The sequence below is a fragment of the Grus americana genome, chromosome 2, assembly GCF_028858705.1.
Source record: "Grus americana isolate bGruAme1 chromosome 2, bGruAme1.mat, whole genome shotgun sequence".
NCBI classification, from domain to species: Eukaryota; Metazoa; Chordata; class Aves; order Gruiformes; family Gruidae; genus Grus; species Grus americana.
In genome coordinates this window covers 113,709,452-113,724,200 of record NC_072853.1, presented here as the reverse complement: position 1 = coordinate 113,724,200, position 14,749 = coordinate 113,709,452, and the positions used below count along the sequence as shown (strand labels likewise).

At 39.1% G+C, this 14,749-nt stretch overlaps 1 protein-coding gene across 1 annotated transcript in view; it reads right to left on the bottom strand.

Annotated features, from left to right (window-relative positions):
• The window catches only part of VPS41 (VPS41 subunit of HOPS complex), a 123,044-nt gene that overhangs the window by 70,310 nt on the left and 37,985 nt on the right, over window positions 1-14,749 (bottom strand). The window contains exons 5-7 of the mRNA XM_054816116.1: window positions 7,378-7,452; window positions 1,730-1,792; window positions 472-537 (exon numbers count right to left, since the gene is read on the bottom strand). Coding sequence (XP_054672091.1) covers window positions 472-537; window positions 1,730-1,792; window positions 7,378-7,452 — 204 coding nt within the window. The remainder of the gene's footprint in view (window positions 1-471; window positions 538-1,729; window positions 1,793-7,377; window positions 7,453-14,749) is intronic.

Genomic DNA, 14,749 nt, shown 5'->3' with positions numbered 1-14,749 from the left:
ATGCTTTGAAACATATTGAACTGTTAATGAAAATTAAGTTGTATTCAGCACTAGAAGTCTATATTTCTTGCATGCTGGTAAGGTAGAGCCATGCCATTCAGTTTGATGCATCTATAAGTGAGGATTTTTCATCCTTAATTCATAAGAGAAGGCAACAGGAAAATTCCAGGAATTCAAGCAACTGTTTCACAAATCAAACTTTTTGGGTTATTTTTCAGACTATGTAGGCAGAATTACTTCTACTCTGAAGCTCAACTTGTTGCAACATGTTTTTAACATAAAAAGTGCACTTCCCCCCCGCCCCTGGAATTACTCTTAATTAAGTAAGATAGTTTTGGAATACAATGCATAAAGAGAAGGAAAAAGCAGAATCCTTTGCTCTACATGTTAAAAATCACATACGCAGCCTTCTGAGATATTTTTAAAAGCTGTTTAAAGATAGCCAAAGTTCATTACACTATGACTGCTTACCTTTTTCCCTCCTGTTACAAATTGCTTGAAGTGGGATCTTACAAAATGAGGATGAACAGCAACAATCTGAGGAAAAAAAAAAAGACAAGATTGTGGCTTAAATAAGAGTTTACAGGGAGCACCACATCACTTTTAAACTAGATAACCCTTTGCCAAGTATCAAGCATTACAGCTGAGTTCTTTCCCTGAAGTAGAGCCTAGTCGTTTCAGACATCTCTATTTGTTTTTCCTAGAAAAGAAGAAAATTCTCCATGTTATATGGCATGTGATGTCACACACCTGACACTGAAGGCCACGTTACACTGAACAGCTACTTTTTTTTGCACAGTAGACAGCAGAATTATGACCATGCAGCACAGGAGTGCCACGAGCAAGGGTTACCCCAATTAAGTCTTGTTTGGACCTGCAGCACAAGACTGCCACAAGCAAGGATTACCCCAATTAAGTCTTGTTTGGGGCCTGCCTAGAGGGCACACACACCTCAGTCCTGTCACAGGACAACCTCACATAGCATCAACGCACCTTAAACAGCCTCTTTGCCTTACATGTTACACGTCAAGTGTGGGAGATCCAGCTGTAAGAGCGGTAAGGCAAGTGAGTCACATCTGATGTGTGTGAAAACTTGATGACCTCATTCCTTCCCCCCTCACCCTCAAGAGCAGCTGCAACATGGAAGACCCCAAGCATCAAAATGCAGTCATTTGCCCACACCACCTTTCCTCCTGCAAGAAAGGTTTCTTGTTAAAAAAAGCTAGATCTTCCCATATGCCTACTGGAGGTGCTTTTTCAACAGTCAGGCAGCCACACATCTCTCAAGCAGAGTATAACGGAAGTTCCTCCCTTCAAACAGGGTACATCAACATTGCCACCCATTGCCTTATCCTGAGGTAGGTTTAATGGATATGAATTGGCCGCAAAATATTGACCTCACAGTTAGCAGAACCCTCAGAATTTGTATCACAAATCTACAAAGAAAGAAATACGTTGAGACAGGTAACAGCTGAAACAGGACAATTTCTCTTTCACTTTGCCTTTTGTATTTGAAAAACTCAATAATACTTCTTACAAAACCAAGATCAGCTTTCTTCCTGCCTAAACAGATCAAAAGCTTTTATATTGAGATAGATAACTATTTTCTAGTGACTTGAATAGCATTACAAGGAAACGGTATGCCTCTCTCTCATTTAGAGTCAATGTGACCTTTCTGTTATTAAAGACAACAACAACACAATTACTAAAGATTAAAACAAGCACTTACTTTAATAGGACAGTCAAACGTTTCATGAAACTCTTCCGCTGAATACAATCCAAACACCTGCACCTGAAGAAGTATATATTAAAAAAAATTACCTAATAACCACTTGACAATTAAAGATGAATGTAAATCATTAACAACTAGAAGATTAATTTGAATGCTAACAGTAACATCTTTTTTCCTAAAGTAAAAAAGTCATATTTCGCAATTCAGAGTTAATTATGACATCCTGGCCTTCTATTATGGCATATCTCTAAATATTTGCAGCAGAGCAGAAGTACTTATTTGAATCTTCTTCTTTTCTTTTTTGTTACAAGCCCAGCAGAAACTACAAGTTCCTTTTGCTTTAGGCTGATCAAATCTGTTTAACAGATACTGATCTAAGTGAGGTAAGAGCAACATAATAACATTCAGGGGAAGATAAATTAAAAACTCTTCCTTTCTGGGAAAGAATTGTAGAATTTTTTCCCCTCCAAGCAATACAGGGTTTACATAAGAAAAAAGAAATTTGTGACAATAAAGCAAAACCAGCTTGAAAACCAATTCCCATATGTTTCTTGGCATCCTCTCCTCCTCCCAAGTGCATTCAGTGCTATTTTGTTTTATTACATGGCCAATGGAAATGTCTTTCTCTGAAGATTCATCCCTTCTCATCTATGTTGATGTCTCAGTACATTTAATAGTCAGTACTGAAGTTGTAACCACAGGCCATTAGAATATCTATCAGAATTAATCCATCTGAAGAAGGCTCAACATTAAAAAACAAAACAAAAAAGTATGTTTCTACTGTCAAGAGAATTAACAGATCTTTAAATGTTTTCTTCCCTTTACTTACAGAACAGGTACAGAGGTACCAAGCATTAAGAAATATTATTAAGACTTAGATGCCATGACTACAGAATAGGGTTTCCCAAGTTTTTTGTAAGTACAACACTCTTTCAGGCTCATGCCTCTTCATCCAACATGCAACATTCCCTCCTCCAATTCTCAGAGGAGACAGTTGACAACTCAGTTCCTGCAGAACTTCAGAGTAAAATAGGGCTGAAGACTTGTGGCCAGGAATTCGTACTTGATTAACTAATATGATTTCCACAAAGAATAATAAAATCATAATGAAAAAGCAAACCAATTAGGAGGTTTCCACCCACTGCCAGAAGCTGTTGGAACAAAATCACCCCAGCAGGGATGGACATTGCTGGTGGGAGAAGGGAGAAAAAAAGAGCATCCCATGGAGCGATCAGTGGAAAACTATCTGACAGCAAATCTACTTTAGAAGGTTCTCAGACAGGTTTAGTCATTCATCCTTATTTTCTGGAAGAGGTAATCCCTTTAGTAACTCTGATCTGCATGTTCAACAAGTTGAACTCAAAGATCTAAGAGATCTTTTAACCTTATTTCTTTCCCTCTCCCCATCTCCATCATGATTCCTTCAAGGAGAAAACAAAAATATAACAGTAACAAAAATTTAAAAAAAACACTAGACAAAGATCTGCAAAACAAAGCCAGTAAATACCAGTAATGTGCCACAAAAAGTGAGGCTTAATGGCTCTAAAAAGATCAGTTTGGAGGACAAGAACCCCCAAAATTCCTGCAGATAGTCAAGGAAACAGAGTAAAAAAAAAAAAAAAATTAGACTTCAGGTAAACTACAAGAGGAACTAAGCCATCAGTGAGGAACTAAGCCATCCTCAGAATGGCTCAAAGTTCAGCAGTCTCAGTGAAGTTAAAAACATCTCAAACCACCTCATCTCCCTTTCAAGCTTGTCTCCTGGATACATCTCCTGAGCAGCATTATCAACTCTGTCCATTACTCATTAGCGAATATACTGCCTCTAACAATATGCTTTAAAAATACTGCTGCATGCGCTATGTAGGGCTGAGCTAGTGCTCCAAAGGACTGGAAAATCAATATTTGGAGACAGTGAGATGTATCGCGAAGCTGTGATTATGTAAGCCAACCAAAGGGTTGTATTTGAGTTGGGCCTGGCTGTAAGCCTAGAAAACCTTCAGGCTGATGTCTAGAGGATTTTGTTTTCTGGGTTTTTGTTTTCATCAGTTGGCACAGCATATCCAATGCAACAGACTAAACAAAATAAGAAAGAGAGGAAAGAGAAAGTAAGAAGAAAGGAGGAAGAAAAAGAATAGATGTAGTTAAAGCACAAAACTGCAAATGCCATGGAAGCAGAATCCTCAGAAACGACGAAACACCCCTCTCAAATTAAAACTTATTAATCAAAATTAACATCAGCAACAGTGCCTTCAACATTTTCATAATACTTCATCGAATGTGGCAATATGATATTCCTTTAATGGTATGAAAACAAAATGGAGCCAGTTAACAAAAGAGGAAAAAACAACTCAGCATAAAATACATGTTATCATGTTTACTCTAGGGACACCGTATAACAGTTTATTACTTCTTAGTGTCTTTTATTCTTCAGAGAGAAAGTGATTCTTTTGATATTACAAACCTATATTGGATTTATCTATTTCTACTTTCTATCCCCACTAAGCTCATGATGTTTTTGGGTAGCTGGAAAGAGAATTTTATGATGAGAGTCCACTACATTTTGCCAGTCCTGTCATTTTAAATATCCAGAACCCACCACTCCAGTGCATCCAGACTTAGCTGGTGTTTTGCTTCCGTATGTGGAAGAAGTAGTTAACCTTCAGTGATCAAAAGGCAGGAAAACAAACACAATTTATCTAAAACCCACATTTCCTGAAAAATGATCAATGTAATGCTTCGTGGATATTTTTAATATAAACGTTGTTAGAAGCATTAAACATGTTAAGCATGTAAGCACATGGGTTTTCAATATAATTTATATATCTTTGTATAAAAAAAGCTACAAGCCAATAAGGGTGCCAATTATATAGCTGTATGTAATGACATGAGAGCTTTAGCAAAACTGTGAGTTGGTTTTTCAAGACAGCATACAAGTAGGAAAAAACTAACCTAAAAAATCTCAATAATTCTGAATCTGCAAGCCTGTTTCCCCGTCTATTTATTCCAGCACCAAAATTCTCCTCTTATACCCTAATATTTCTACACTCAACCATTTTCAGTTGAGTCCATTGGCAAGGAAGATTTTCAAAGAACCAAACGTGCAGTACAGAAAAACTGCAATTGGCTCCCAAAGCACTTGCTGGCCATGTATGACGTACAAATGCCAGGTTTTGACATTAGGTCTAGACACCGCCTGACAAGAAGAGGGTTAAAGAATCGAACTGTGCTGCCAAGCCCCCCTCCTCCCCATCAACGTAGGTAGTCCAAATCTGGTTTGAGGGTGGGAAAAGAAAGAAAAAAGTAGGAAAATAAAATACATCAGACAGCAGAACAGATATGAGGAGGGGGTTCTCATCAGAAGGGCTTCCTTTAAGAGGACGAATGGTTTCCATCTGCCCCATATTGGATCCACTTTTATATGGGAAAATGCACTACCTGCCTATTGCAAAAATCTTTTGCGGTCGTCTAGAGGACATGTAGAAAATACTTGCATCAATCCAGCTGGCTCAAAATTCACAGGTCTTTTTATTATATCCCTTTTTTTGTTTAAAACTGATTTTAGAAAACTAAACTGTTTCACTTTTCCTTTTTTAAAAAAAGGTTTTAGTTATTTTTACTTATTTATCTAAGTTAATGATGACTTTGCAACCACTTTTACAAGTGTTTAACTTCTTACAATACGTACACTCCCACTATAGTAAGGAAAGAGCTATAAGGAGCATAAAGTTACACTTTTGTTATGACCTAGAACCTATAAGTGCTACATTATCTAGCCAGGAATTTCTGCCATTTTCTTATACAGTAGCATAACATACAAGTATGTGTTTTCACCCATTTTAGGGGTGGATTCTTTCATAGACACACACCTTTCTGGGTCAAGTAGAAAGTCTAAGTTCTAAAACACCCAGATCTTCCAAATCTCCAGATGAGCTTTTCAGCATAGAATACGGTGAAGCATCAATGCCCCTGGATTCTATGAACGTAAATATGATGAATATTGTACTTGTGATACTCCAGCCCTGCATCAGAAACATTACTAGAACTAGCCCTGGCTTGGGGACCATAGCTTAGGCTGCCTTGTATAGCATGAAATGTCACCTACTGGATCCACAATAGCTGTTTCACAAAATGAAGACAGAATCACTGTTTAAAGTATTGAAGCCTTTCAAATACAGCCACACCAAAGTAGGGATTATGTATTTCTGAATGTTTCTGAAATCAAATACCTATTTTTAATATTAATTTAATATCAGAAGACTATGAGTGGCTTGTAGTCTCACTGCAACATACATATTTCAAGTCAGTAATCCACAGTCACATGTGAGGACCTCTTCCAGCAAGTGCTTGCTTCCCCCCACCATTCAAACCACCCAAAACAACAACGCTAGGCTCAACATTTTTATTACCTTGAACAATTACTGACCCTTCCCTTATCTTGCTTAGACAATTAGGACACTCTTGCTGTGTTTCTCACAGGCTGTAAAATCCTACAACCCACTTTGATAGGCACTAGTATCCCAATTACCGTGTCAAGATACTGACATCAAGATATCTCTGAGAAACAAAAGGCTTGGATACATAAACTGGCTGCCTGCCTGTTGAGGAAAAAAACCCCACCTATTTGGAAGGAAAAAAACCCAAGCGCATACAGTCTAAAGGGGTTGTTTCCCCATTTTGTCTACTGCAAAATCCAAGTCTGTTTTTAATTTATAGAACTTCTACTGAATGAGATGCATCCATTACGATCACCAACATCCCTCCTCCCCCCAAGTCTACTCTGTAAGAAACGTTCTCCTCAGTAAGTCAGATGGATATTGAGAAATTACTTAAATGACTTTTTAATGCACTGCATTTGTATATGAGTATTATATTAAAAAAGAAGCTTAAATACATCCTATGCATTAGAATTTTATCATTGCAAACCAACATTAGAAAAGACTGCCATCGACTTAAAAACAAAAAAGACATTCTTATAAGTGGAAAATCAATCACCAAAACCACTAAATGTCACAGCTCAACATTCCAGAGAAGCACTGATAATTGTTAGTTATACACTGCACAAATGATATATGTCCTCAGTCAAGGAAGTAGGTGCCAGTTTTTTAGGAAACTGTACATATATTGATTTTACATTTATTTAATGTGGCTGTTGTAAGACACTTTATTCTTCTGATAAACTATGATTGCTTATCAAAAGATTCTATAATTCAAGAGAAACATTCATAACGTGTGAAAATGAAAACCACCAGCCCACAGAAATCATGCCCACAAAATCCAATTTTGTGGATTTATAGCAGAAAGGCATTAAACTACTGTCTTGCAGGAACAGCAGAGTAGTCACTGAAGTATAACTGGCACAGCAGCAATGATTAAGGTGACATGTCCTCCTGCCACAGCTGTTAATCAGCTTAATACCAGTTACATTATTGACATTCTTGTAATTACTTTTCGTACAGCACATTTGTGCAAAATATATTTGACTTTAATTTTGAGTATTCAAAGGTGAGCTCAGTTCTCAAAATGGATGGTCAAAGTGGTAGTGCTAAATGCAGGAATTACCTCCACAGGTATCACAATTATCTCAAGTGTAATACTGAGGACTACCTGCTACCTCATTAAATATATAAACGGGTTTGTCGTACCTTGCCATCTTCTGAGCAAACACCCATGTATTCTCCGCTTTCATCCAGGCTGATCTGATTTATCTTCACTGGGCTCTAGAGAAAGGAAAGGAAAGAAAAGAAAGAAAAAAGACTTTTAAAGTTGACTTTAAAGTTACATCACCAATCACCTCCTTTAACACCCCCCACACTTCCTGAGATTTGTGTTAATGGTTGTGCAATGTTTAGTTGCATGAATCAAAAAACCCACACAGAATAGGTATTTTCACGACAATGGCAAAAGACAGCCTTCTTTCCAGACTTTTGCCAAACCCAGAAATTTGACATTTTTTGCAGTTAAGAGCCTCAGGGCTCTGGAGCTCTCATGAAGTGCCAGGCTTCCAGACCCTGAGCATCTGCACACCACAGCTGTTCGTTAAGAACCTCTCCCACTATCAAAACTCAGCATAAAACACGCTGACAAGGCATCAAGGCAACTGAAAATTCTCCTGGTTTGGTCTGACGGCTATACTGGTAGTTATTTCTTCCTTCAAATCCCATCTTTTGCTTCATTTTTGCCTCTAAGTGTTCTCAGAAGCAAGTATTAGAAGGTACTGAAGTGCAACATCGGTGTACTCTTCTTAGACAAATACTGAAAAAAGCCTAAAGATTGCCCCAGTTTAATAAATTTTCCTTTCCCTATCCAGATATACTTTTGGTTCTAACCTACAGGGTTACACGACATCTGCTACTGTTTACTTTAGCTTAAACATCCAGCTTTACCTTAAGTACTGAGGACTAACTTATCATTTGGGTAACGCAATGCGTACCCTCTTGCATACAAAGCCCCATCCAATTATATTCGAGTACCAAGAACCTTCTTATGTACCACGATACTGACTTCACCCTCTGTAACAAATATCTCATCATTTCAAGCATCATTGAAGGATGTTAACCCAAACAAGTCTCTCTTACTCATTTAAGAACAACTTTTCTTACTCTCATAAAATTTTGAACAGATTGAACCACAAAACAGATCACTTCTGTGGTTCTGGGCATGGCGAAAGGAGAAATCCAGCGTATGTTTGTGTGAAAAGAAAGTGTCGCTGGAAAAGTGCTGGAGTCATGGGCTCACATTAGATGTTACACAACTGTGTATAAAATATCCCAGGTCCTTATATACACTATGGCAGTTGGATTTACATAAGAAGTATATCATAAAAAGTTATATAAAAACACACTGTCCAGATGGACTATTTACAGGAGATAAATGGAGGTCTTCTCACAGCCTTTGGAAAGCTTTTCCCCATAATCTTTCACACCAAAAAAATTCCGACTCAGGGAAATGAAGTCTTCCTCTCTTCCACCTTGAAAAGAATATATGTCCAAATCACATTTAATTTTGTAGAAGCTTCTTTCTAATTAAGGTTGAACAACTCAGCCCTGTACTGCAACAGTTGCATGACGAGTTTGGAAAAGGATGCTGCAGTCGTTTTGCTTTCCCACTTCCTTGTGTGCAGGAGACACCACTTGGTCTCACTTTGTATATCACCACAAAACGCTACCTGGAAACATCACAATTACTGCCTATCACAAAGTGGTCTTTCTGCTGTGTGTTGTTTGCCAAAAAGTGCACTGCCGAGGAAGAAGTCAAACTAATTTTCCTTATGTGCTCCAGAAGTACTTTCATTCACGCTGACTTGCTGCATTTCAAAATCAGAAGCGAGCACATCACTGGCAGCTGCACATTCCCCGGCTACGTTCCTCCCAGTGCACTTGGGGGGCATCAGCTGAGGAGCACAGCTCCAGCCCATCAGCCTGCTGGTGTGGTCAACACCGTTGTGAAAGCTCTGATTCTCAGATGCTACACACACATTTGGCTAATTCCAGGGCTGGAGGATGCTGAGTAAGGCAAGACATGTGAGTTGCCAGTATCACTTTCTAGAAGCTTCATAAAAATTGCTAGCACACACTTTTATTCCTGCCTTACCTTGTAAGTGCCTTTGTAAACTTCTGCTTTGGTCATCAAGATTCAACAAAAGATTTTGTCTCTGTCTAGGGGAAAAAGAATTAAAAAAAAAAAAAAAAAAGAAATGCCAACACGTCTCCACCATTCCCTATACAATGAGAAACAACTCTGGCCCTCTGAAAGGACAAGCACATAAAGTTCAACAGAATTCACCATGGAAGTGGTGTGGTTTTTTGTTCTGGGCTGCATCTAAGTTGCCATTGCCACAACTTTCTCACAAAGGTTCTTCTTCTATTACTCTGCAATTGGAAAGGCAAAAAGTCCATCTTGAATAGCCCCATCTTGACACAAGGCCATATGCTAAGGTACAGTGTTCAACTGGCCATGTTATTCTCAACACTCTAGCACCTACATCTGCCATCAGGGTTGACATGACAGCAACAGCAGATCTAGCAGCAATCCCGTATGATGGGCCTTCTTGGAAACACCCTACTGCAACAAAGCCCAAGACAAAAAGAAACAAAACAGGACACAGCAGAAGAGTCAACAGCTCAATCCTACAGTCCACACTCTTCCCATTTTGCTGCCAAATGGCTTTGATTAAGTTTGACGCTGAAAAACTGAAGTGCAGGAAGTAGGCAAGGTAGATTATGTGAAGATAACTTACATAGAAGTTGAAGACAAGGAGCAGGATGATGGAATTCATCTGCCATGCTGCAGTTTGAAAGCCACATGGCATACTTTGGAGATTAAATGTATGATAACACTCAGGTAACCAAATAGTGCCTAGCAAGTCAAAAACTCTCCTTATATACACACAGAATGTTGTTGGTGGGGAAAAAGGTGATTCCACAGTATTTGAATTTTTCCCCATGTTCAGAATTGCACACAATACTTCAGAACTGTTTGCTGAGTATAAATTTGACAATACAGTATTTCATAACACTGTGTATAACTGGCAACCTCTTATAAGCCTTCTGCATGCCCAACACCTCTATCAGTTGCTTTTAACTTTTCCTTTCTCAAATTCTTTTACTCCTGTTGTTTGCACTACACACAGATAACAATCAGGGAAGGCAAATAAATTCAACTAAGAGCAGACCTGCTCACTTACACAAACCTCCAGCTAAGTTCCAACAGGAGACGCTATTCTAGATGATGTACACAAGGCAAAGCAAACACAGTAATTTTTTTTCTGAACTCAAGTTGAATTGGCACTATTGGCTACTAGTCTGTTCACTGACTTTACCAGTCAAAATTTTCTATGGATCTCAGAAAGTGATGACAGACCATGAACTTAAAAACAGTCAGGGGTGAATATTAAATGCATTTTAAAATAAAGTTCCAGCAAGGATAACTAACGCCAGGATCTTCTTGTTCAGAGCTAAGTAACAGTCAAGCCTACCACTTCCAGAACTATATTCCACTGGAAAGCTGTTTAAGATTTGTATCTAAAACTATCCAGGAAATCAGAAATAAAAAGCCACAGATAAAATGGAATTGTGCAAAGCATTTGACACTGTCCCACACAACATCCTTGTCTCTAAATTGGAGAGACATGGATTTGATGGATGGACCACTCAGTGGATAAGGAATTGGCTGGATGGTCACATGTAAAGAGTTCTGGTCAATGACTCAATGTCCAAGGGGAGATCAGTGATGAGTGGCATTAGTCAAGGGTTGGTATTGGGACTGGCACTGTTTAATATCTTTGTCGGCGACATAGACAGTGGGATCGAGTGCACCCTCAGCAAGTTTGCCGATGACACCAAGCTGTGTGGTGCAGTCAACATGCTGGAAGGAAGGGATGCCATCCAGAGGGAGCTTGACAGGCTCGAGAGGTGGGCCTGTGCGAACCGCATGAAGTTCAACAAGGCCGAGTGCAAGGTCATGCACATGGGTTGGGGCAATCCCAAGCACAACTACAGGCTGGGAAGAGAATGGATCGAGAGCAGCCCTGAGGAGGAGGACTTGGGGGTGTTGGTGGATGAGAAGCTCAATATGACCCGGCAAGGTGCGCTTGCAGTCCAGAAAGCCAACTGGTGTACTGCGTCCAGCTCTGGGGTCTCAGTACAGGAAAGACGTGGACCTTTTGGAGCAAGTCCAGAGGAGGGCCACAAAGCTGATCAGAGGGCTGGAGCACCTCTCCTGTGAAGCCAGGCTGAGAGAGGTGGGGTTGTTCAGCCTGGAGAAGAGAAGGCTCTGGGGAGACCTTATAGGAGCCTTCCAGTACCTAAAGGGAGCCTACAGGAAAGATGGAAGGGGGCTGTCTACAAGGGCACGTAAAGATAGGATAAGGGGTAACGGCCTTAAATTGAAGGAGGGTAGATTTAGATTAGATAGTAGGAAAAAAATCTTCCCTATAAGGGTGGTGAGGCACTGGAAAAGGTTGCCCAGAGAAGCTGTGGATGTCCCATCCCTGGAAGTGTTCAAGGCCAGGCTGGATGGGGCTTTGGGCAACCTGGTCTAGTGGAAGGTGTCCCTGCCCATGGCAGGGGGGTTGCAACTAGATGATCTTTAAGGTCCCTTCAAACCCAAACCATTCTATGATTCTATGAAAACTGGTACATGTGTTATCTAAACCAAAGTGTTTCTTCTAGAATCAGCTCCATTAATCTTTTCATATAAATTATTTTTATAAATACACTGCTATGTTAAAGTTACTTACCATTTCAAATTTAGTTGTATTTATACCCTGCTAACACCCTGTGGATAATTTTGATAGTTCAGAAAAGAGGAACACAGATAATTTTGTGGGTTACCCTCCCTCACCCCCCTTTTATTTTTTATTGTTATTATACATTATCAACTCAGCCATGGAGTTACAACTGTCTTCCCCTTGTGGTTTTTTTAAAACCTTATTCCAGCAAACCCACTGAAGAGTTTAATTTGCCTGGCAAAAGAAAATAGGTTTTGGTTTTTACAGTACAGAGAATAAATGCCCTTCCTGCAATATCCACCTTTACAGGTCAACAAAAGATGAAGAATCACTCAAGGTTAGAGAGGACACAGGTAGTCACTAACTCATCACAATCTGGAGGACATTTGATGCAGTCAGAACCAGGATATGCTCTGGGGTTTGGTCAGTTGACTGCTTTAAAGGTATTATAAATGGGTGAGGGGAAAAAAAAACTGTCCAAATTTACAAGCACATTTAAAAAAATAAAAAAAAAATTACAACAGCAATGTGAAGTCACATTGTCAGTCTAAAAACTAGGAACATATAATCCATGTAAATATTTCTCAATTAAGAGATGATCTAATCTTAAACCCCATGTCATAAAACCACAGGCACCTGCATATAAAATGGTGAGGAAATTACTAATAATTATTTAATTAGCATTACATTGGGTAATCTTTTTTTAACCTAAGCAGGACCCCTAGCTTTAGTCCAAACTCAACCTCTTTGTGGTTACAATGAGTACTTCCAGTACTGTATAAATTATAGTAACACAGTATTTCTAAAGCAACATCATTCAAATCTGGCAATAAGGAGGGTCCTGTTATTTAGGAAGGGAAATACACTGAAATTATTAACCTGGGAACAGCTTCAGAAATTCATACAGTGTAGAAGTTCTGGCAAAGAACGAAGAAACACCTTCAGATGAATTTCCATTAGCTGCAGTTTTCTTTCTGATGGAGACATGTTTGGAATTCTGGACAACATAAGTAAGTTTGACTGTTCAAAATCAATAATGTCAAGCTGACACTACAGAACAAAAAAATGTTACCTTAATGGAAGAAAGAAAAGTTTAGGGAGACGGAGAAAAAGCTAGCATGCAACTTGCCCATAAAGATCTAAATGCAGGCTTTTGCAAAATCCTAAATTTAAAGGAAAGGAAAATCAAGTATCTACCAACAAACGTACCTCATGTGATAATCAATTACCTAGTGTAAAATCCTTGAAATAAACGCACTTAGTATGGATTATGTCAGCTCTTCAATTAGGAGTAAATTCACGGCCACTCAGAAAGCTTCTTTTAATTGTGTTCTTTGTGGCAACTCCTTCTCCCCTGACACTCATCATCAACCCACCTTATACTATCAGTCCCTCAATGGTGAACCTGAGAAATCAATCTGCTAATGTATAATTTGTAAAGCTCCTCTGACTAACAAATGGATAATTGATTCTTTCTCAAATGCTGCATCCCAATGGATATGAAGTGGATGAACAAGAAACCTAAGACCGGATTTCACTCCAATTCTGTAAGAAATGCAATATTTACAAGCTAGGAATCTAAACGTTTTAATAGTTGCCTGTGACTTCGTGCCTTTTAGCCACGGTTAGCAGGCAAGCAACACATGCATTAGGAGTGTAAAAAGCAAACCAGTGTTCAATCATACTTACAGCAAAGCTCATTTTACTTCAAGAGGTTCCCATTGCTAATACAACCCCCTTAAGCGGCATTTTCATCCACTCTTTAAAAAGAATTTTCATACACTTTTCCTAAATTAACCCAAACATTTTTATTTATCTAGCTATACACACACATATATACATAGCCAAAGGAGAAACCTCCCCATAGGTCTTATGTCATTGATATATTAATATCAGTCTGATCCTATATAACCAGTACATAGCTGCTCTCCATACTAAGGCAAATTGTATACATAGAGAGTTTGAACAGTAACAAAATAATAAATTTGTCTCCTACAAGTGCCTATTTTTCATTTATTCATATGTTTCCATCTGCATGACATTCACATAAACAAGCATGTAAAACTCCAATGTACACCAATATGACCAATCAACCCACTGCTTGAAATCTTAGCCCACTGGAATAAGGACTACCATTTTTATGCCTGTATTATTTCCATCATGGTGGAGGTATCCAAGTGCAAAATACTGATTTGTAAACAGAAACTGCCACAGTTATTGTCAAAACTAAGCTAAGATCCTCTCAAAATGCAAGCCTTGCTCTAGGTAGGATGAGGAACTTGCTTTGAATAGAGCCTCAGAGCTCTGCAGCTTTTACATCTGTAAATTAGACATTCCATATGCATCAACACCAATTAATTATCTGATCAATGCATAATGAATAATCTGATAGCCTTCTATGATGGCGTGACCAGCTGGGTGGATGAAGGGAGAGCAGTGGATGTTGCCTACCTTGACTTCAGCAAGGCTTTTGATACTGTCTCTCATAACATCCTCGTTAGCAAACTTAGGAAGCATGGATTGGATGAGGGGTCAGTGAGGTGGGTAGAGAACTGGCAGAATGGCAGAGCCCAGAGGGTTGCGATAACTGGTGCAGAGTCTAGCTGGAGACCTGTATCCAGTGGTGTGCCCCAAGGGTCAGTGCTTGGTCCGGTCCTCTTCAACATATTGATCAATGACCTGGATGAGGGGACAGAGTGTACCCTCAGCAAATTTGCTGATGATACTAAGCTGGGAGGAGTGGCCGACACACCAGAGGACTGTGCTGCCATTCAGCGAGACCTGGA